This window comes from Crinia signifera, chromosome 3 (assembly GCF_055691185.1).
Source record: "Crinia signifera chromosome 3, ASM5569118v1, whole genome shotgun sequence".
Lineage (NCBI taxonomy): Eukaryota > Metazoa > Chordata > Amphibia > Anura > Myobatrachidae > Crinia > Crinia signifera.
Window position 1 is genome coordinate 327,400,626 of NC_139219.1, and position 25,084 is coordinate 327,425,709.

General features: G+C 51.7%; 1 protein-coding gene across 2 annotated transcripts in view; it reads left to right on the plus strand.

Moving 5' to 3' along the window:
* SCARA5 (scavenger receptor class A member 5) overlaps positions 1-25,084 on the plus strand; it is a 242,054-nt gene that overhangs the window by 139,001 nt on the left and 77,969 nt on the right. For both annotated transcript variants that reach the window (XM_083178845.1, XM_083178846.1), the window contains one exon: positions 3,446-3,544. In XM_083178845.1, the coding sequence (XP_083034971.1) occupies positions 3,446-3,544 (99 nt within the window). The remainder of the gene's footprint in view (positions 1-3,445; positions 3,545-25,084) is intronic.

Here is a 25,084-nt window from a genome sequence, read left to right on the forward strand (position 1 = left end):
TTTAATCTTATAAAAAATTAATTTGGTTACAGGGGAAGGCTGCTTAGCTGAATGCCAGGAATGAGCCCTGTATGTTTTTGTTATCAATTGCCGACATGTCGTCAGATCTGATCAACAATGACTTCCAGCAATAGGGGAAAGTCTTGGCCCAGAATAAGGGGGTGCAGTAATTACTATTTTTTTGTGTTTCCCTTATACTGCTGTAGACCTACTCGCACATGGGACCAGGGGGACCAACAGGTTGGACAAGCTCCCGTAAAATGTAGGGGGCGTGGCCACCAGACAGGGACGGGGCCTCCGGGCAGGGTGTGGCCACGCCCCCATGAAAACAATAAATGAGAGGGAGCGAGAGGACAAGTTGCCGCTGTCTCTCTCCCCAGCTCAGCACAAGGTGCTGCCGTGTGCTGAACTGGGGAGAGAGGCTGTGCTGCGGCGGCAAAAGGCAGCCGTCCCCTATCCCCCCCCTCGATGCCACTGCCAATCGCTGGGCTGCAAATTCGAAACCCAAGTGATTATCAAGGTAATTGCTCGGGTTGCTAAAAAGCACCTGCGATGTGCACGGAGGCCTGCAATTCGAATTTATCATGTGCAACATGTCCGACCTCCGACTGTGACACGGTGCCCAGGGGCCGTGCATCACAGATAGGCCATTAAACACATGCGATTTGGCCACTTTTTACCCAATTTCAGGTGAAAAGTGGTGAAATCGCACTAGTGTGTGGGTACCTTTAGACAAACTACCCTGTGGGGGTCACTTACCCATACTTTAAGTTTTGCCAACCTTCTGTAGGTGAAGTGGACATTGTCTGTGGCAAACTGCCCTCTTCGCCACAAGAGGATGAAGCTGATTGGTTGCTATCGGCAATATCTCCATTTGTCCACTTCTCTGCTCTTTAGAAGGGTTATTGTAATTTCTCCCTTAATTGAAGACATTTGTATACAGTAGTCTTACTTCCCTTGGATACAGCACAGAGCCGCTTCTGTGTATACAGTAGTCTTACTTCCCTTGGATACAGCGCAGAGCCGCTTCTGTGTATACAGTAGTCTTACTTCCCTTGGATACAGCGCAGAGCCGCTTCTGTGTATACAGTAGTCTTACTTCCCTTGGATACTGCACAGAGCCGCTTCTGTGTATACAGCAGTCTTACTTCCCTTGAATACAGCGCAGAGCCGCTTCTGTGTATAAGCAGGTTGTACTCAGTGCAGAATGCTATGGAGATCTACCGTATGTTGTGCAAATGGTATACGGTTACTTAGTCGACCACTGAAGGTCGACAGGCCTTATGTCGACACCCTCAAAAGGTCAAAATATGTCTAGGTCGATAGGGTCATTAGGTCAACACAATCATTAGGTCGACATAGGGAACAGTCAAAAGGATCACAGCTCACAGAGTTCTTGGTGGAAAACTCTGCAGTACTCGTCTTGAAGGAAATTATTATTGTTACAGTTTATTCATAGGGCACCACAAGTGGTTGGCAGCGCCGTACAGAGGGCGCACATTAGAACAGTACAGGGTACACACTAGAACTGAACATTACAGTAACTGAGACGCTGCAACAGAGCACAGGTAACAAGTAGCAGAACAATTCTCCGTACACAATACAGGGGAGATGTGGGGAAGCGGAGGAGGTGTCCGCGTACTACCAGGGGCAGCGCCGTACAGAGGGCGCACATTAGAACAGTACAGGGTGCACAGAACTGAACATAACAGTAACTGAGACGCTGCAACAGAGCACAGGTAATAATTAGCAGCACAGTTCTCAGTACACAATACAGCCGAGGTGTAGGGAAGCGGAGGAGGTGTCCGCGTACTACCAGGGGCAGCGCCGTACAGAGGGCGCACATTAGAACAGTACGGGGTACACACTAGAACTGAACATTACAGTAACCGGGAAGCTGCAACAGAGCACAGGTAACAATTAGCAGCACAGTTCTCAGTACACAATACAGCCGGGGTGTGGGGAAGCGGAGGAGGTGTCCGCGTACTACCAGGGGCAGCTGCGTTTGGTAGAGATAAAGTGGGCCCTTCTCCAAGGAGCTTACAATCTAGATGGAGGGGGAGACAACTAGTGCAGGCAAGGAGGACTGAAGGCATGAAGTGAGCATGTCAGGGATGGTCAAGACATGACACGGCCGGTGGGGAGGTACCGTATATATAGGGAGGGGAGATGATAAGTGCGCATGGGGAGGCAGTGGCATAACTATTAACTATGCACCCCTCTGCCGAAAATTTTGCCTGCCCCCCGCACCCCCCCCCCCCCTGTCTTGCGGGTCCCGGTTCTCCCGGCTTCTGCTGCTTATTAAAAAAGTGACATTCAGAAAATGGCTGCCCCCATACTGCAGACCGTTTTTAAGGTTGCTAGAGAAGGCTCCTCTAGCATCCTCAAAAACTGTCTTTCGTATGGGGGCAGCCATTTTCCGATTGTCACTTTTTTTTTATAAGCAGCAGGAGCCGGGAGAGCCGGGACCCGCAAGACAGAATCGCCGGTGGCAGGGGCAGACGCCAGCGGCTAACTATATCCCCGCAGCCCCCCGGCGCCCACACCTTTTTAGTGCCTCCCCGCCACCGCGGGGGCTGCGTGGCTATAGTTACGCCACTGTGGGGAGGTAGGAGACAGAGGCACAAATGGGGAGGGGGGTCAGATGCACGTTTGGGAAAGACTTTCCTATATTACTGATGACTCATGGAAGCAGGTGAAGGAAGAGCAGTAAGGAAAGATGGGGGACATATGTGATGATTTCCTGCAGCCTGGTCTTCTATCAGAGCACAGTGACTGCAGTACCACTCTTGGCCACTGTGTGCACTGTACAACACGACCATTCTTTTTATTGAGATTGTCGCTCTTACTAAAGTCATCACTGCTCGGCTCCCTTTTGTCATAGATTCAGATCACATTTACCTAAACCTTCCTCTGCAAATGCTCTATAACATGCTGAAAATGCATCCAAATCTGTTCCGCGGTTCTATATGAGACATAATAATAATAATGATGATGTCATCATGCTAAAAATGTATTGGCCGTTGGTATGAACTCTGACCTTTCCCATCAGTGTCAGTGATGAGAGTTTCTGCATAACCCACATTAAAACCCGTAGGGAAGAAAAGATGTCCCACACAGTACATTAGTAAAGACGAACGTAGAAAAAGTTATACCAAGGATAACCTATATACAGTAATAACCTATATACAGTAATAATAACCTATATAATAAGAGAAACAGACATATGAGGGGGAAGAGAGAGTTGGGATAAGAGAGGGAAAAAGAGGAGATGAAATAGACGGGGAGGGTAGTGATGCAGAGACAGTAGGTAAGAGACAGAATAAAACCCAGCAGTGCCAGGGACCACATCTAGTACATTATAAATGAATATATCCATATATATTATTTACATTGAAATGTTCCTTGGTAAAATATTTAGTGTCTGACTTGTTCCCTCTTCCAGGACTTCCTGGTGAACGGGGTCTTCCCGGGTTGCCCGGGCAGAAAGGAGACCAGGGAGACATTGGATCCCCAGGCCTAGGGGGACTTCGTGGATTTAAAGGTACGTTCCATATCTTGACATTTCCTGGTCTGTACAATATCTTTAGGCCACTGTTGTCACATTGGACCTTATTCTGATTGAGTCGGATGGCTCAGGGTGCGGTCGGACGGCCGATGTTTGGTGTTTGCGTATGTGCAGAGGCGTATCTGCACATGTGCGAACGCCTTGCATGTACGAACACGTACGAACATGGCGTGAGGTCCGTGCAGAAAATGATACGTATGGAACCATCCGAGCAGTGGGTGGAGAGGGGCCTGAAGGGCTGTTTGGGCTCATTACCATATGCGTACGCCCCGCGTTTCATGGGCGTTCCCATGAAAATGCTGGGCGTACGTATGGTAATCCGGCCGTGACGCACGTGTGGGGGGCGGACAGCTGACATAGCCGGATGCCAGCTGCCCGCCCATATCCATGCTTTCATACGGAGAAATGTCCAAGTGGTCTGGAGCACTCGGAGCTGTCTGACCACTCGCTCCATCATTCGATGGTCGGCGACCATCGGAGGATGGGGGAGGTTCCCACAGATGGAGGAGGTGCTCACATGAAACATCCACTCGTGGTCCATTCATTCAGCATCTTACCGCATTCGGACGGTGTGAGCGATCCGTACGGTAGGCGGGGCTAAGAACACACAATCTCTGTTATCAGACGTCCTTCTGAGTATAACGGTTGGTTCGGTCAGTGGAAGTATAAACTATATAAAGTGATAGCTAATATATGTGTAGTGCCAACATCTCCACCTGACCTCTCTAGTAGGTTTGATGCACATTTCCCATTGTTTAATAGCTTGCACTGATGAGATCCAATAAGCCGGAAGGTATGTAGATATATAAATATATATGGCCCCTGCTTGCGGTACTCACCTAAAACTACATGTCTGGTTATATGTTTGCTATTAACAAGTGGTTCTACGTGCGAACCACGCCCCCTTTAAATTACTTAATTTACATATCCCCTCCCATAATTACCGATATGAGCATTGCGGCAGAATTATTAGGGATATATTCACTAAAGTGCGAGTTTTTAGACATGAAGATGTCACCCATGACAACCAAATAGATTCTATCTATGATCTTCTAGAAGGTTCTAGATAAATGATTAGTATGTAGAATCTCCACTTCTAAAAACCTGCACCTTAGTAATATATCCCTTATTGTCTTACAGTCCCGATAACTGAACGTTTCTCTTGCACGACAGTATTGTTGGATAGCGGCGTCCTGAACTTACCCCAATAAACTTTGTGACCCAGTAAAACATCTCTAAACAGCGATGACACCACGAGATAAGACGCGCACGCCGGAGGGTCTCACAATGTTCCGGGACAATAGTATAACAAATACAATTAATACAGATGGTCCTGACAGACAATAAACCAGTGTGTTTCCTGGCGCGCAGCCCCGATCGCCGGCCAGAACAATCCCATCTAATTGTTTTCTTAAATGAAAGTAGACACAGAGATCAGTCTCTCCGATACTATATTCACCATCAATGCAATGCTGCTCAGCAACCGACCAGAGCTAGAGAAAGTAGGGATAGCCATCGGTGCTATCACCGTAGATGGTTACCATCGATGGCGATAGATGCACACAGTCATTGATAGTTGCATACTATGTGATGTATGACCTCCGATGGTTCTACCTATCGATGGCCATTGCTTTTCTTTGACTGACTGGCCCATGGGCCAATCAGAACCTGGAGGTGTGGCTTTGCGGGTGTCGGGGTGGAGCTATGCTCCTTTTAACGGCACCATGAGGGAAACAAAAAAATAGGGGGATAGGCATATTCGGGAATACGAGTGCATACACCATCAAAAGAATACAAATAAGAATCACCATTCATCCAATGGGAGGAGGGGGACCTCTTTATTGGGTGGTCCCCACTCCACAAGGGTCCAAGCATGGGCTGTCCAGTCAGGGGGTTAATGCTTTGGCCAGGGGGAGCTTGTATACATTTTTTCCCCTGGCTGTGGCAGTACCCTGCTGGCTGGTTCGGTCCGGTGCTGACTGCCAAAATATTGGGGACCCCTATTCATTTTGTCCCCTGTGTGACTGGTGTGGGTTTTATAAAACCTTGGGACCCCCAGTTATTTGTCCCCCTGAATTTCTAAAACCAAGACCGGTTCAATGAGCTCGGAGCTGGTTATAGCCGGGCAGGGGGACCCGCGCCATTTTTTAAAATTATTTATTTATCATTTTTTTTACACTGCAGCCTGCACGGATCTGACTGGTCCGTGTGATGCGGACGCTTTGTATGTATTTGGCGGCGGTAAATACGATCGACATATCCAAATACGAATGGATAGGACCGGCTACGACATCGGAACATACGAATCAGGTGAACACGGCAGATTAGTAAATTTGCCCTAATCACGACTCGTTTTTTCCCCGAAATGTGGCCGATGTCGGTACTATCCATTTGTATCAGGGATTCGGCACTTTAGTAAATTTCCCCCAAAACGTTTCAGTGTAGGCTTAACGAGGCAACTGCTTTCAGGTTGGGAGATGCTGATGTAGTGTATAGATTAGGTGCAGCGCAAGAGAAGATTATGATCCCGATTAGGTTATGGGAGGACATGAAAGTAGAATTTTACCAGGGGATAGTAGATTGCAGAACGCAAGTTCCATAAACGTTATATTAATATGTTTGCTTTGTAGCTGCCAAATCAGATTACTGCCGTAATAAATCATCGCGCAGCCAGCCCGTTGTGGTCTGTATAGTCACCTCTACCCTATAACTCCGTGTCCCAGGCCAGTCGCCACGCAGCAGTGGATATAGTCAGATCACGGGTGAGGGACACTAATTTAAATCATATTTTTTGACCGACCCAATGAATTGGCTAGCCGTGCTGTTTTCCTCTCCTGAATAAAGACACCTCTATGGGTGAAACCATCCAAACTCAAACGTGTTTTCTTCTTGTATTTAAAACCCCCTTTACTGTTTCCATCCCTGGAATGTTCTATGATGCATAGGTCTTAAAATAACTATGTGTTTATAGAAATGCACATGAATGTAAATTGCCAAAACCAAATTATTTGGTAGCCAGGAATTTTAGGTCATTCCGACTGGAAGCTGTGTTATATTTCTCCGCCAAAAGAAGTGCTATATTTTATGACTATGAAATAAGCGCGGTCTGTCCGCGCTGTTGTTGTTTGCAGGGCAATGTCCATCCATGGTGACCTTAACAAGTTGTTCTCTGTTCCGACGCCTCACTGTAAGAATAGGGGCTTCTGGTATTATGGTGTTATTGTGCAGTAATTGTGGTATAAGTGGTGGGAGGGGTAATTTCAAGGACATAGGTTGGAGGGGTTCAGGGTCTGATAATATATATTTGGGGGCCCTAATTTTAAACATTACCCAGTGCATACTTGCCTACTTTGATTTTCACCTCTCCGGGAGAACCCTGGAGTGGCAACACATCAGGGGGGGGGGGGAATTGGGAAAGCTTTTCATGGGTTCCCATTGCTGAACATGTGGATTTTTCTACTAGTGCTATTTATCTAAATATATCTCCTAACCCGACCTCTACGCTCCTCCCAAAATCTGCTTCTCTCATCCACACTCATTACTCACTCCCATTCCCGACTGCAGGACTTTCTTCGGGCTGCACCCACTCTGTGGAATGCCCTCCCAAGCACAATAAGACTCTCCTCCAGTCTCCAAACCTACAAGCGTTTCCTGAAAACTCATCTCTTCAGGCAGCCTATCAGATTCCAGAACCAGTCACTTAACCTTCATATACTATTCCTATCCAATCACATCCCCACTGTACAGGCCACACATATCCTCTCCTATCCAATCACATCCACACTGTACAGGCCACACATATCCTCTCCTATCCAATCACATCCCCACTGTACAGGCCACACATATCCTCTCCTATCCAATCACATCCCCACTGTACAGACCACACATATCCTCTCCTATCCAATCACATCCCCACTGTACAGACCACACATATCCTGTGTCCAATCACATCCCCACTGTACAGGTCACACATATCCTCTCCTACCCAATCACATCCCCACTGTACAGTCCACACATATCCTCTCCTATCCAATCACATCCCCACTGTACAGACCACACATATCCTCTCCTATCCAATCACATCCCCACTGTACAGGCCACACATATCCTCTCCTATCCAATCACATCCCCACTGTACAGGCCACACATATCCTCTCCTATCCAATCACATCCCCACTGTACAGGCCACACATATCCTCTCCTATCCAATCACATCCCCACTGTACAGGCCACACATATCCTCTCCTATCCAATCACATCCCCACTGTACAGACCACACATATCCTCTCCTATCCAATCACATCCCCACTTTACAGACCACACATATCCTCTCCTATCCAATCACATACCCACTGTACAGACCACACATATCCTCTGTCCTATCCAATCACATCCCCACTGTACAGACCACACATATCCTCTCCTATCCAATCACATCCCCACTGTACAGTCCACACATATCCTCTCCTATCCAATCACATCCCCACTGTACAGGCTACACATATCCTCTCCTATCCAATCACATCCCCACTGTACAGACCACACATATCCTCTCCTATCCAATCACATCCCCACTGTACAGACCACACATATCCTCTGTCCTATCTAATCACATCCCCACTGTACAGACCACACATATCCTCTGTCCTATCCAATCACATCCCCACTGTACAGGCCACACATATCCTCTCCTATCCACTCACATCCCCACTGTAGAGACCACACATCCTCTGTCCTATCCAATCACATCCCCGCTGTACATACCAAACATACAGTATCCTCTCCTATCCAATCACATCCCCACTGTACAGGCCACACATATCCTCTCCTATCCAATCACATCCCCACTGTACAGACCACACATATCCTCTCCTATCCAATCACATCCCCACTGTACAGGCCACACATATCCTCTCCTATCCAATCACATCCCCACTGTACAGTCCACACATATCCTCTCCTATCCAATCACATCCCCACTGTACAGACCACACATATCCTCTCCTATCCAATCACATCCCCACTGTACAGGCCACACATATCCTCTCCTATCCAATCACATCCCCACTGTACAGACCACACATATCCTTTGTCCTATCAAATCACATCCCCACTGTACAGTCCACACATATCCTCTCCTATCCAATCACATCCCCACTGTACAGACCACACATATCCTCTCCTATCCAATCACATCCCCACTGTACAGGCCACACATATCCTTTCCTATCCAATCACATCCCCACTGTACAGGCCACACATATCCTCTCCTATCCAATCACATCCCCACTGTACAGTCCACACATATCCTCTCCTATCCAATCACATCCCCACTGTACAGGCCACACATATCCTCTCCTATCCAATCACATCCCCACTGTACAGTCCACACATATCCTCTCCTATCCAATCACATCCCCACTGTACAGACCACACATATCCTCTCCTATCCAATCACATCCCCACTGTACAGGCCACACATATCCTCTCCTATCCAATCACATCCCCACTGTACAGACCACACATATCCTTTGTCCTATCAAATCACATCCCCACTGTACAGTCCACACATATCCTCTCCTATCCAATCACATCCCCACTGTACAGACCACACATATCCTCTCCTATCCAATCACATCCCCACTGTACAGGCCACACATATCCTTTCCTATCCAATCACATCCCCACTGTACAGGCCACACATATCCTCTCCTATCCAATCACATCCCCACTGTACAGTCCACACATATCCTCTCCTATCCAATCACATCCCCACTGTACAGTCAGTAGCGCACGCAGGGGGGGTTTCTGAGTACCCAGAAACCCCCCCAGGAGTCTAAGGGACCTCATCTGAAAGCTGAGGGTCCCCTCTTTCCATGGATACAAGAATTGTAAAAATCGGCCCTTGGGAACCGGAGATATCTGACTTCAAACAGTGGTCCCCACCCAAGCCTGTTAATTGTTATTCCCAGTCAGATATTTCAGGTTCTTTCTGACATAGAGTTTTTTCTGAGGGTATATTCCAAAAGCTGGGACTCTCCCCCTTTGAGGGACACTAGTAGCTTGTCTCTACTGTTCCCAGAACCAGAGATATCAGCGTTCCAGCAGCTGGTTACTGCTCCAGCTCCACACACCTGGTATGTAGTTTTATATACTCGTTGGTGGATTGCTCTGCCTCCTGAACTCTGATCCCCTAGTCCCCAATACCATTAGGTAGGTGGGATTCTCTAGTTTCTAATTCCATTACAATCTTAAAAATCTATTTCCGGGAACTGGAGATATCTGCAGTCAAGCAAGCTGTCCTCCCACCAGAAAATTATGAATAATGAGCCCACTCCACTATATACTCCTCCTCTGCATATTACATATCCTCTACCACCCTGGAAGTTATGTATCACAGCCCCTTTATTCAGCCCAATGCCCCCTTCTCCCACCCCATCTCCCACCATCTGTGCAGTAAAGGGGTAATTAGTGGAAATTACTGATCCAGGGACTACATGCTGCGCCGTTGATATAATACCCACTACCACCCGCAGGACATCAAAGCTTCCCCCACCCCTACCGCTGGAGGATCGGTAGGGGCCCCAATACCTTGCTATGCCCAGGGGTCTACACTGCTGTTGATGCCCATGTATGTATGTATGTATATATATATATATATATATCCATCCGTTTTGGATAGCACTCACCACCTTTAAGCACACCAGCCGGGGTGTCAGTCCAGAAGCCCTAATCCAATAGGTGCTCCAGATAATATGGCATATATTATATATATTTTTTATTTTTATTATTATTATTATTTGAAAACATTTGGTCTATCTATAATACTTTAACTGACCCGGCATATACTGGGTCACCTAAGTGTCCATCGCCGTGCTTTGCTCCGCCCCTCTGGAAACCCCCTTCTGAAAATCCTGCGTTTGCCACTGTACAGACCACACATATCCTCTCCTATCCAATCACATCCCCACTGTACAGGCCACACATATCCTCTCCTATCCAATCACATCCCCACTGTACAGACCACACATATCCTCTGTCCTATCCAATCACATCCCCACTGTACAGACCAATGGAATATGCTGCGCTATATAATAAACTATTAATAATAATAATAATAATAATAATAATAATAATAATTAGACATCTCTTACATACCTTTGCTGAGATATATTCTGGGGACTATAAGAAGAGGTGGGTTTGTCAATATTGCCCTGAAGTGGGCAAAGCAGGGCGGTGACACTAGCTGGTTTGTCACCCCTGGGCACAGCCTGTGTTTATTACGCTGAGTACAGCGTTCTGGTCACCAGAGAGAGTCCTAGTATGCCTAGCTGGCATGGAGGTACCCTCAGTGGGGAATCATCTGCTTTCCGTTGGGTGTCCGGGTGCCCACACCTTGGTACTGGGGTAAATTAGAATTCATTACTGTCAGCCTACACGGCGAGGGGCCACGGTGGCGGAGGTAATCTCTGGGGAGATTATGTAATTCTAAGGAACAATTGATATAAAAAAAAAATTAAAGGCCCCCTACAAGGACGATTCCATCAAATCGGCCCAAATCGGCCCAGTTTTATGTCCCCTCAGGTTCGGTGGTCTGCTGGCCGTCCGACCTGGGACCTCCCTCCCATGCGATCCATCACAACATGCATCAGTGTATAGCCACCGTTTAGTTTGGGACTTGTGCATTCGACCTTTGGTGTCGAACTACACAATGTCGGTTCTATGATACAAACCGGTCAGTCACAGACGCTTCGGTGCCCATTGTTGATGTTAGTGTTGGCCGGTCTGAATGCCTCAAAAACAAAAAGGGCATCTCCTATATCTCCGGGGACCTGCAGCTAAATACTAACGCAGTCCCTGGAGGCGATGGCCCCTTTGAAACGCAGCACTTTGCCATTCCACCCCCGGAACATGAATACACGTTTCATTTTATGAGGTCCCCCCTTCAAGAACACAGAAGGATTACATCTATCCTTATACATTAAATAAGCAATGCATCCAAAGTGTGGAACCGCAGAACAAAGACGCCTGTGTGCCCCTTCCCCGGTCATCTCCATCAGACGTGTTGTTCTAACGTCCAGCTGAGCGAGGCTACACCGGCAGGCCCGGTACACCAGCAGGTTCCTCTCTTATCTTTGGTGAGTTTCCCAGCGACTGGACGGGGCTATAAACATTTCCCCTTTATTCGGGCCTTTGTGAGTGCGCATTAATGGAGGTAATTTCCAAACCGTGCCCGTCAGACGGTGGGTCTGCTAAGTAAATTAATGCAGAACAATGTGGAGAATTCTAGCAGAAGTGAGGAGTGTGGGTGATGCCAGGGGGACGGGAGAGCGCGGCGGCGGCGGTGTGAGTGGCGATACCTGAGAGCTAAAACAAACAGACGTCTGACTGATCCTCCGTGTCTCTGGCTCGCTCTCCGCAGAACAAAAAGTCGCTTTCTGCCCAGCCAAAAACAGACTCGTACAAAGGGAGGATTATCCGAGGACAGGCGTCCTATTAACAATAACTATACCCAGTATATTTTCCTTTTCACCTTTCTACGGAGGAATCGCTTTATATACACAATTGTGTTATATCTGGAGGAACATCATCACAGAACCTTAGGACAGGGTACAGCTGAGGACACAGATATATGGAGGCAGAGGAGGGCAGAGCCTCGGAGCAGATGCGTTGCGTCTTACAAATATAGGTGCTGCGATATGGCTCGTTTGGTGTAGAGAGTCGCCCCCGCGGTGCGGAACAGCAACACCGCGCCGCTCAATGTTTTTCTATAAGCCACATGTGTGCGAATTATGTGCATGGGTGCGGCGATGGGCGCGTGACTTTCACTGCAGATGTCGCACATGGTAATTGGTATTGTATTGTGGCTGGAGAGCCCACGTGGTTAATGGCTGCCACGGCAGTGAAGGGGTTAACTCTCTGTGCCGCGGCACCATCCTGGACAACGGGCGCTTGGCGCCAAATTCAAAAATAGAAAACATGATCCTGCCTGTTTTATTTGTTGTGGGAACCATGGCTCTGGCCCCCATCCAGCAGCTGTGGCCGCCCTGTGTGCTCATCCCAGGGTGCAGGAGGCTTTCACTGTTTTTTTACCCGAATGTCGACATGGACACAGTTGGAAGTCAACCGCAGCCCCTCGCATAGCTCGCTTCGCTCGCGGTGCTTCGGGCACGGTGCCTCGCTGCGCTCGACACACTATTTTATTTTCCCACCACACCCTAGTGGATGTTGGGCATGAAATACCGCCTGTCGGGTGAAAAAACCCATGTTGACCTCGCGACCTGTCGACCAAAAATCATGTTGACTTTTTCACCTTTCTACATTTTATATGTCAGTATTTTGACCTTGTCGGGATTTTAAATGTCGGTATTTTGACCTTGTCGGGATTTTGACCGTCGGGATTTTGACTGCATCCCCTCCCAACGGATGTGGAACGTCTGCATTTTCTGGGACACTCCCAGAAAAGTCTTGGTTACCGCCCCCAAACGTCCGCAGGGTGCCAGCATGGACGGTGTAACGGTTAGCAATAAGTAATAAGAGTATTATTGTCATTTTCAATCTTGTCTGTAGCAATTAAAGTTTTTTGAGGGTTTTTTTTTTTTCAAGAAGAATTTTCCACCCAGTTTAATCCGACTGGAAACGACGCCGATAATTATACCCATCATGGTAATGGTATAATCGCAGAAAGGGCCATGATTACAGAATACTGTATTATTACATGTAATTACAGCCGGCATCTCTGTTCTGATTATCGGCTGTGATTGCTCGCTCTCCATCCGTCGCAGCGATCAGCGAGGTGACCTACATTTGCACCCCTGGATTTTTACAGAATAGACCTATAAAATCTTAATGCTGGAGATCTAGCTGAGGGGGGTCACATAAGATATGATAATCCCCATAAAGCCAGGACACATTGCTGGGATTCCAGGTCCAACGTGCCATCTGCTAGATCCATTTCACTTATACATGGATGAACATTCTCCTGGTCACCCAGAACAATGCGTAGGACTGTAAAACACAGGCACAGGGGGAAAGAAACACGCACCCACACTCCATCTTCCCTAACGACCCGGCATAACTCGTCAGAGTGGACACTTCCTCCGTATGATTAGGCACAGATAATAAGAACCAGACCAGAATGAAAGCGATTCCGGCCCAGCGCTCCCTACCTCCTACAGCAAAACCATGCTGCACAGCAGGTGGGGCAGATGTAACATGTGCAGAGAGAGAGAGATAGTTAGGTTTGGGTGGGTTGTGTTCAAACTGAAATCTAAATTACAGTGAAGGAATAAAGCAGCCAGTGTTTACCCTGCACAGAAATATAATTAATCCTCCAAATCTAGCTCTGTTACATCTGCCCCACCTGCAGTGCAGCATGATTTTGTCTATCTGCAAAAAATTGCGGACTTGCTAACACATACCTCCCAACTGTCCCATTTATCGCGGGAACGTCCCCTGGTGGGGGGGGGGGGGGGGAGTTATACCCCGTATAAAATACGGTGGTATTTTATACTAGGTGATTCATCGCGCCCTACGGGCGCTCTTCACACCGGCGTAAGGGGCTACGCCCCTTAATTTGTGAACATTTGTATTGTGAGAAATATGGTTAGAACTGTATGAAAGATGCCCTGTATTGCAGCTTCTGGCAGTGGGTGAGGGTCCAGCGTGGCAGCACAGGAGTACCGGACGGTGGCCCTGAGTCAGTGTCTCCTCCTACTGGGTGGGAGTTAGGGTGCATGAGAGCAGGAGGCTGGGATATGAGGCATGATAGGGGTATGTGGGCAACACAGCGTCAGCGATTACCCAGTGGTGGAAGTTACGGTTCAGGAGAGCAGGAAGCTGGGTAGTGATAGGGGTGTGTGGGCATACGGGGGACTAAAGAGGGTGGTGGACACTGTGCAGCTTCTGCCAGTGGGTGAGGGTCCAGCGTGGCAGCACAGAAATACAGGAGTCAGTGTCTCCTCCGACTGGGTGGGAGTTAGGGTGCATGAGAGCAGGAGGCTGGGCGGTAAAGCATGATAGGGGAATGTGGGCAACACAGGGTGAGCGGGTCTCCACTGGCGGAAGTTACGGGGCAGGAGAACAGGAGGCAGGGCAGTGTCCTCCCACATTGATGGCAAAAGTATTCAACATCGGCCATAAACCATCGATTATTTGAAAATCATTGATGGTCGATGGGCATCCCTAGAACTGGAGGAGGGTGGGGGACAGTATGCAGCTCCCGGCAGTGGGTGAGCGTCTCCTCCCACTGGGAGGGAGTGAGCGTGCATGAGAGCAGGAGGCTGTATAATAGTGGTATGTGGGCAAGACATTGATAAAAGTTGTGGCGCTGGTGCAGAGGGCAGTGGGGAAACCTGCAGTGCGGCAGCCAGGGCCGGATTTCCCACCTAGGGGCGGTACCTGCTTGTGGTGGTACAGGATCCCCCATTGTCACGGGGGTACGTGAAATGCGGGAGCGGGGGGCGCGGTGGTCGGCTGGGGGGTGGAATTGCCGGAAGGGGGTCTGGGGGGTCTGCAAATTGCGGGAGGGGGGGTGGTGTGTGGGGATCCGCGGTTAGCGGGAGGGAGCGGGGGTCCGCAAATCGTGGGCGGGGGCGCGGGGGGGCCTGAATCGTGGGAAGGGGGGTCCGCAAATTGCGGGAGGGGGGTTGTCGGGGTTAGTGAATTGCGGGAGGGGGGGTTGCGGAGGTCCGTGAATTGCGGGAGGGGCGCGTGGGGTGCCGTGAGTCAAGGGGGGGTGGTGCGGGGGTCTGTGAATCACGGGAGGGGTCATGAATCGCAGGAGGCGGAGGTCGTGGGGGGGCTGCGAATTGCAGGAGGGGGGGTGTGGGGGGTTGCCGTGAATTGCATGAGGGGGGCGTGAATCAAGGGAGGGTGGGCGCAGGGGGGTGGTGCGGGGGTCCGTGAATCGCGGGAGGGGGCATGAATCGCGGGAGGGGGGGTCGTGGGGGGTTCCGAATCGCAGGAAGGGGGGTATGGGGGGTGCCGTGAATTGCGTGAGGGGGGCATGAATCGCGGGAGGGGGGGTCCCCGAATGTGTGAATTACGGGGCGGTCGCAAATCGCGAGAGGTGCCGAGGGGGCCCGCAAATCGCGGGAGGGGGGCGCTACGGGGGGTTTCGTGGATCGCGGGAGGGGGGGTCGTGGGGGGTTGCGAATCGCAGGAAGGGGGGTGTGGGGGGTGCCGTGAATTGCGTGAGGGGGGCATGAATCGCGGGAGGTGGGGTCCCCGAATGTGTGAGTTAGGGGGCGGTCGCAAATCGCGAGAAGTGCCGAGGGGGCCCGCAAATCGCGGGAGGGGGGCGCTACGGGGGGTTCCGTGAATCGCGGGAGGGGGCGGCGCGAATTGCGGGAGGGGGGTCGCAAATCACAGTAGGGGGGGGGTGCCGTGAATCGCGGGAGGGGGGGTCGTGGGGGGCCCTTTTAATGCCGGGAGGGGGGGTCCCGCGAATCGCGGGAGGGGAGGATGCAGGGGTCCTGCGAATCGCGGGAGGGGGCTCGCGGGAGGGAGGGGTCGCTGGGGTCCCGCGATTTGCGGGAGGGGGTGGTCGCGGAGGTCCAGCGAATCGCGGGAGGGGGTGGTCAGGTCTGGGACGGATATTAGACAGCACTTACATCGACAGCCATTACATCGACACCATTAGTTCGACAGCTCAATAGGTCGACATGGTTTTAGGTCGACATACCATTAGGTCGACATGTCATTATGTCGACAGCTTATTAGGTCGACAGCTCATTAGGTCGACATGTTTTTAGGTCGACACTGCCATTAGGTCGACAGAGTCTATGTCGACAGTCAAAAGGTCGACATGGGTTTTTTCACTGTTTTTTGGCCGAAATGTCGACACAGTCGACGTGGACACAGTTTGAAGTGTACCGTAGCCGCTCGCTATGCTTCGGGCACGGTGCCTCGCTGCGCTCGGCACACTATTTTATTCTCCCACCACGCCCTAGTGTGGATAGTAGGGCATGAAATACCGCCTGTCGGCACATGTCGGCTCAATAAACAGTGAAAAAACCCATGTCGACCTTTTGACTGTCCACATAGACACTGTCGACCTAATGGCAGTGCCGACCTAAAAACATGTCGACCTAATGAGCTGTCGACATAATGACATGTCGACCTAATGGTATGTCGACCTAAAACCATGTCGACCCATTGAGCTGTCGAACTAATGGTGTCGATGTAATGGCTGTCGATGTAAGTGCTGTCTAACAATAGTCCGGATACCGGGGTGGTCGCGGGGGTCCCGCAAATCGCGGGAGGGGGTTCGCGGGGGTCCCGCGAACCGCGGGAGGGGGGGTTCGCGGGGGTCCCGCGAATCACGGGAGGGGGGGTCGCGGGGGTCCCACGACTCGCGGGAGGGTGGAAAGCGGGGGTCCCACGAATTGCGGGAGGGGGGGTGCGGGGTCCCGCGAATGGCGGGAGGGGGGGTCGCGGAAGTCCCGCGAATCGCGGGAGGGGGGTCGCGGGGGTCCCGCGATTCGCGGGAGGGGGGAAAGCGGGGGTCCCGCAAATCGCGGGAGGGGGGGTGCGGGGGTCCCGCGAATGGCGGGAGGGGGGGTCGCGGGGGTCCTGGCAGAGGGTAGGGATGTGCAGGAGTAATGGTGAATGGTGGCTGTGGAGTAATAGTGGATGGTGGGCGTGTACTGTAGCCCTGGCTGGGCGGGGGGAGGTGATGTCAAGGGGGTGGAACGTCAGACACATGAAAGTGAAACTGTTCTACAAAGGAACGTTCTCCACAGGGGTTGAGTGACAGATCTGGCTAAATATATAAGAGACTAGGTGATTCATCGCGCCCTACGGGCGCTCTTCACACCGGCGTAAGGGGCTACGCCCCTTAATTTGTGAACATTTGTATTGTGAGAAATATGGTTAGAACTGTATGAAAGATGCCCTGTATTGCAGCTTCTGGCAGTGGGTGAGGGTCCAGCGTGGCAGCACAGGAGTACCGGACGGTGGCCCTGAGTCAGTGTCTCCTCCTACTGGGTGGGAGTTAGGGTGCATGAGAGCAGGAGGCTGGGATATGAGGCATGATAGGGGTATGTGGGCAACACAGCGTCAGCGATTACCCAGTGGTGGAAGTTACGGTTCAGGAGAGCAGGAAGCTGGGTAGTGATAGGGGTGTGTGGGCATACGGGGGACTAAAGAGGGTGGTGGACACTGTGCAGCTTCTGCCAGTGGGTGAGGGTCCAGCGTGGCAGCACAGAAATACAGGAGTCAGTGTCTCCTCCGACTGGGTGGGAGTTAGGGTGCATGAGAGCAGGAGGCTGGGCGGTAAAGCATGATAGGGGAATGTGGGCAACACAGGGTGAGCGGGTCTCCACTGGCGGAAGTTACGGGGCAGGAGAACAGGAGGCAGGGCAGTGTCCTCCCACATTGATGGCAAAAGTATTCAACATCGGCCATAAACCATCGATTATTTGAAAATCATTGATGGTCGATGGGCATCCCTAGAACTGGAGGAGGGTGGGGGACAGTATGCAGCTCCCGGCAGTGGGTGAGCGTCTCCTCCCACTGGGAGGGAGTGAGCGTGCATGAGAGCAGGAGGCTGTATAATAGTGGTATGTGGGCAAGACATTGATAAAAGTTGTGGCGCTGGTGCAGAGGGCAGTGGGGAAACCTGCAGTGCGGCAGCCAGGGCCGGATTTCCCACCTAGGGGCGGTACCTGCTTGTGGTGGTACAGGATCCCCCATTGTCACAGGGGTACGTGAAATGCGGGAGCGGGGGGCGCGGTGGTCGGCTGGGGGGTGGAATTGCCGGAAGGGGGTCTGGGGGGTCTGCAAATTGCGGGAGGGGGGGTGGTGTGTGGGGATCCGCGGTTAGCGGGAGGGAGCGGGGGTCCGCAAATCGTGGGCGGGGGCGCGGGGGGGCCTGAATCGTGGGAAGGGGGGTCCGCAAATTGCGGGAGGGGGGTTGTCGGGGTTAGTGAATTGCGGGAGGGGGGGTTGCGGAGGTCCGTGAATTGCGGGAGGGGCGCGTGGGGTGCCGTGAGTCAAGGGGGGGTGGTGCGGGGGTCCGTGAATCACGGGAGGGGTCATGAATCGCAGGAGGCGGAGGTCGTGGGGGGGCTGCGAATTGCAGGAGGGGGGGTGTGGGGGGTTGCCGTGAATTGCATGAGGGGGGCGTGAATCAAGGGAGGGTGGGCGCAGGGGGGTGGTGCGGGGGTCCGTGAATCGCGGGAGGGGGCATGAATCGCGGGAGGGGGGGTCGTGGGGGGTTCCGAATCGCAGGAAGGGGGGTATGGGGGGTGCCGTGAATTGCGTGAGGGGGGCATGAATCGCGGGAGGGGGGGTCCCCGAATGTGTGAATTACGGGGCGGTCGCAAATCGCGAGAGGTGCCGAGGGGGCCCGCAAATCGCGGGAGGGGGGCGCTACGGGGGGTTTCGTGGATCGCGGGAGGGGGGGTCGTGGGGGGTTGCGAATCGCAGGAAGGGGGGTGTGGGGGGTGCCGTGAATTGCGTGAGGGGGGCATGAATCGCGGGAGGTGGGGTCCCCGAATGTGTGAGTTAGGGGGCGGTCGCAAATCGCGAGAAGTGCCGAGGGGGCCCGCAAATCGCGGGAGGGGGGCGCTACGGGGGGTTCCGTGAATCGCGGGAGGGGGCGGCGCGAATTGCGGGAGGGGGGTCGCAAATCACAGTAGGGGGGGGGTGCCGTGAATCGCGGGAGGGGGGGTCGTGGGGGGCCCTTTTAATGCCGGGAGGGGGGGTCCCGCGAATCGCGGGAGGGGAGGATGCAGGGGTCCTGCGAATCGCGGGAGGGGGCTCGCGGGAGGGGTCGCTGGGGTCCCGCGATTTGCGGGAGGGGGTGGTCGCGGAGGTCCAGCGAATCGCGGGAGGGGGTGGTCGGGTCTGGGACGGATATTAGACAGCACTTACATCGACAGCCATTACATCGACACCATTAGTTCGACAGCTCAATAGGTCGACATGGTTTTAGGTCGACATACCATTAGGTCGACATGTCATTATGTCGACAGCTTATTAGGTCGACAGCTCATTAGGTCGACATGTTTTTAGGTCGACACTGCCATTAGGTCGACAGAGTCTATGTCGACAGTCAAAAGGTCGACATGTGTTTTTTCACTGTTTTTTGGCCGAAATGTCGACACAGTCGACGTGGACACAGTTTGAAGTGTACCGTAGCCGCTCGCTATGCTTCGGGCACGGTGCCTCGCTGCGCTCGGCACACTATTTTATTCTCCCACCACGCCCTAGTGTGGATAGTAGGGCATGAAATACCGCCTGTCGGCACATGTCGGCTCAATAAACAGTGAAAAAACCCATGTCGACCTTTTGACTGTCCACATAGACACTGTCGACCTAATGGCAGTGCCGACCTAAAAACATGTCGACCTAATGAGCTGTCGACATAATGACATGTCGACCTAATGGTATGTCGACCTAAAACCATGTCGACCCATTGAGCTGTCGAACTAATGGTGTCGATGTAATGGCTGTCGATGTAAGTGCTGTCTAACAATAGTCCGGATACCGGGGTGGTCGCGGGGGTCCCGCAAATCGCGGGAGGGGGTTCGCGGGGGTCCCGCGAACCGCGGGAGGGGGGGTTCGCGGGGGTCCCGCGAATCACGGGAGGGGGGGTCGCGGGGGTCCCACGACTCGCGGGAGGGTGGAAAGCGGGGGTCCCACGAATTGCGGGAGGGGGGGTGCGGGGTCCCGCGAATGGCGGGAGGGGGGGTCGCGGAAGTCCCGCGAATCGCGGGAGGGGGGTCGCGGGGGTCCCGCGATTCGCGGGAGGGGGGAAAGCGGGGGTCCCGCGAATCGCGGGAGGGGGGGTGTGGGGGTCCCGCGAATGGCGGGAGGGGGGGTCGCGGGGGTCCTGGCAGAGGGTAGGGATGTGCAGGAGTAATGGTGAATGGTGGCTGTGGAGTAATAGTGGATGGTGGGCGTGTACTGTAGCCCTGGCTGGGCGGGGGGAGGTGATGTCAAGGGGGTGGAACGTCAGACACATGAAAGTGAAACTGTTCTACACAGGAACGTTCTCCACAGTGGTTGAGTGACAGATCTGGCTAAATATATAAGAGATGGGGTTTGCCAGCGCTGACCACTTCCAGCCCGTCTCGGTCGCAGATTAGCGCCATCCTCAGAGCTGCTCGCATTTTACAGACGGAAAAGTGTCTTCGATGTCCCGGGAATTGCATTTGGATCTGCGAGTGGATAGCGACCTGCGAGGTATTTGCACATTTGCACACGGCGTTTTCTCTTTATGTCGCAGAAACTTATTAGCAATAGGCTGAATTAGGCCCACTACGCAACAACACACGGGATAAAGGATAAGTTCCCAGATCTATGTACTTTTGTGACTGCAGCCTCGAAAACGGGTCCCGTTCTTCCCAAAATGCTACTGCCGGCTGTCGGGGCTAATTGAATAGCGCCCAAGGGATCAATTAGTCATGGTGAACTACCACAGCTAAATGAATAACCCCCTCACTCTCCTACAATGTGGGCTACATGACTACTTCACATACAGTAGGTACGGATTATATAACATTACCCTAAGGGCCTAATTAGGTACAAACCATTGCCCCCAGCAGACACATCCTATGTCTAGACATAACCGCAGCATTATGGTGACAGAAACGCAGACCCAGTGCTCATAGTCCTCCAGTGCACGGCCTACATTGGTCCTGGGGAGGTGGTGGAACTCATTTCCCCCTGCCACCTAACTCCCCCCCTCCCCCGCCCCCTCCAATTCCCCATTACAAAGAGCCAGGTCCAGTGGTAGGGGTTTTGGCATCCCCCTGCAAGCTATAATGCTTTGCAGGGTCAAGGTGGAGTTTGAACTAGATCCACCTCGCTATTACAGGTGGTGGAACTCGGTTCCATCCCATCCCGCTCCACTTTAACCCCCTGCTCCAGTGTCCCCTGGGTTTCTCCATAACCAACACTAAGATGAATGTGCGGACGTGTGCCTGGAATTGGCACATACAGGGAGATATCTGTTATCTTACGCCATGAAGAGATGGATTCCTCTGTGGTTGAAAATAAGCCACATGCCGGGATTGGCCATTAATGAGGTCCCCAGAAAACCAGGGGAGTCCGGAGAGTTTCCCGGGACTTTGGTAAATCTGGTAAACTGAGTTCAGCAGACGCTGTTAGAGACAGTCCGCCACCTCATTGACCTTAACAAAGACCGCGCCAAGTTTTAAATGGCTACGAGGGAAGAGTTCAGAGGATGTGTGCTCTCCAGAACGGAAACCTACTCCCAGAATTTGCTGCAAGAATACCGGATCGCTGGGGCTCTGCTCTATCACTGCTACTACCTAGTGAAGGCTTTACATTATATTACACACTTTACTGCTGCCCCTATACAGACTCTATGGTGATGGCAACTTAAATCAGCTTTGTTGGGCACCTGGCAGGCTAGAACAGGAGAGGGACCCTGCCGCACGTCACTGGAACGGTGAATACTGCGCTATAAGGTTCTTCCAAGTTGCACCTGGATATCTAGTTTTGAACTGTCCCATGTTTGCACCATTATTGCTCTGAATACGTCTCTCTGCATCGCAGCTGCACACACAGGCAGAACCAGATTAAGGTCTAAATGGGCCTGGAGCTGAAAATTTTCAAGGGCCTGTTATGCGCAATAATAGGGGTTGTGGCCAGCAACTAATAATGTGGGGGGCGTGACCAGTGTTCTGGTTGGGTGGTCTGCTCATGGGCGTGTCTCTATTTGTGTAAATACTTTCAATTATTTTAAACCATAAAATTCAGGTAAGAAAGTCCACAATTTTCAGTGTAAGTAAGCAAAGACGTTGTTCATCCAAAGGGCGTATTTATTTGTTTCTTCGGATGTTTGTACAGAATATACCTTCTTTAAGATGCCCCCAGTCCTCCTTCTTTAACATGCCCCCAGTCCTCCTTCTTTAACATGCACCAGTCCTCCTTCTTAAATATGCCCCAGTCTTCCTTTAAATAACATACCGTCACAGACACCAACATTAAAGAACTTTCCATTTCTTCTTGGCTGCGCCACTGCTCTGTGCTGTGCTGCAGCCGAACGACATGCACAGTGACGTCACGCGCCGCCCGCAGTGCATAACTGGGAATCGGGAGCTGAAGCGGAGGTGAGCGGGGTTAGCGGGGGTGGCGATGGGGTAGAATTTAGTGTCTGAACTCCGTATTAGGAAATTTTACTAGGGCTTATTTTCGGTGTAGAACTTATTTTGGACCCGTGTCCAAAATCAAGGGTAGGGCTTAATTTCAGGGTAGGTCTTATTATCGGGGAAACACGGTAGTGGTTGGGCTGCCATATTGTGAACTATTAGTCTATTCTTAAATTGGAAATAGGAAAAATGCAAAGGGTTTAATATAGGGTGGAAAATGGCAAAGAGGTTGGCATATGCAAGGGCCTGGCACAGAAAAGAGGGACAATAGAATATACTTACCTTCCAGCGGTGGCTGCAGAATTTGGGCTTCAGAGCCGACCATCTATTGCCAGCACTGAGAGCATCAGATGATATATATGCACACTCCCTCCAAATCTGGGTTACCCTCTTAGGGGTGATTCCATTTTATATGGTCCAAGGAAAGTATGTTTCCTTGGACCATATTTATCCTATGGGGAAAACGTTCCAGCTTTGCCCAGCAGTATCTCCGGTTCCCGGGAGGCTAGCAACGCAGGGCTGGGCTCGTTGGAAAGCCCCAGTCCTCATCTACAAAATGGGCCTATTTGTAGAGTGGACCTGGAGCTGTAGCTCCATCAGGCCCATTGTTAATCCGGCCCTGCACACAGGGTTGCAGTGTACTTACAATTTGTACTTTTCTCACCATTGTGGCAGTGTAAATTAGTGCACAAAGTGACACACGGGACAGCTCGGCTGAATTATCTCATTGTTGCATCACTATAGGCTACACATGCACTAGTGCTGTAGAGGGTACATGGTGCTTCCAACAGGGCAAAACAGATACAACTTCAGGGATAAATGCTGAACGATTGGACGCACAGCGTAACCCCTCTTCCTCCCATCTCTCTCCCCTGTAACAACCTCTTCCTACCCTCTCCTGTGTAACCCACTATTCCTCCCATCTCTCACCCCCTTGTAACCCCCATTTCCTCCCATCTCTCTCTCCCGTTACCCCCTCTTCCTCCCATTTATCTCTCCCCTGTAAGCCCCTCTTCCTCCCATCTCTCTCCCCTGTAACAACCTCTTCCTACCCTCTCCTGTGTAACCCACTATTCCTCCCATCTCTCACCCCCTTGTAACCCCCATTTCCTCCCATCTCTCTCTCCCGTTACCCCCTCTTCCTCCCATTTATCTCTCCCCTGTAAGCCCCTCTTCCTCCCATCTCTCTCCCCTGTAACAACCTCTTCCTACCCTCTCCTGTGTAACTCACTATTCCTCCCATCTCTCACCCCCTTGTAACCCCCATTTCCTCCCATCTCTCTCTCCTGTTACCCCCTCTTCCTCCTTTCTCTCTCCCCTGTTACCCCCTCTTCCTCCCATTTATATCTCCCCTGTAACCCCCTCTTCCTCCCATTTATATCTCCCCTGTAACCCCCTCTTCCTCCTATTTATCTCTCCCCTGTAACCCCCTCTTCCTCCCATTTATATCTCCCCTGTAACCCCCTCTTCCTCCTATTTATCTCTCCCCTGTAACCCCCTCTTCCTCCCATCTCTCTCCCCTGTTACCCCCTCTTCCTCCCATCTCTCTCCCCTGTTACCCCCTCTTCCTCCCATTTATCACTCCCCTGTAACCCCCTCTTCCTCCCATTTATATCTCCCCTGTAACCCCTTCTTCCTCCCATCTCTCTCCCCTGTAAGCCCCTCCTTCTCCCATTTATCTCTCCCCTGTAACCACTCTTCCCCATCTCTCTTTCCCCTGTAACCTTCTCTTCCTCCCGTCTCTGTCTCCCTTGTAACCCCCTCTATCTCCTATCTATCTCTCCTGTAACCCCCTCTTCTCCCCATCCCTCTTTCCCATGTATCCCCCTCTTCCTACCATCTCTCTCCCGTGTATCCCCCTCTTCCCCATCTCTCTTTCCCATGTAACCTCCTCTTCCTCCCATCTCTCTCTCCCTTGTAATCTCCTCTTCTCCCCATCTCTCTCCCCTGTAACCCTGTCTTCCTCCCATCTCTCCTTCCCATGTAACCCCCCTCTTCCTCCCATCTCTCTCTCCCTTGTAATCCCCTCTTCTCCCCATCTCTCTCCCCTGTAACCCTGTCTTCCTCCCATCTCTCCTTCCCATTTAACCCCCTCTTCCTCCCATCTCTCTCTCCCTTGTAATCCCCTCTTCTCCCCATATCTCTCCCCTGTAACCCTGTCTTCCTCCCATCTCTCCTTCCCATGTAACCCCCTCTTCTCCCATATGTCTCTCCCCTGTAACCCCCTCATCTCCCCATCTCTTTCTTCCATGTTACACTCTTGTCCTTCCATCTCTTTCTGCCCACATCTCCCTCTTCGTCCCATCCCTCTCTCTCTCTCTTGTTTATACCTGTTTGATAAGGGAAGCACCAATTTTCAGAAAGTTGGGATGAGGAGGGACAGGGTAAC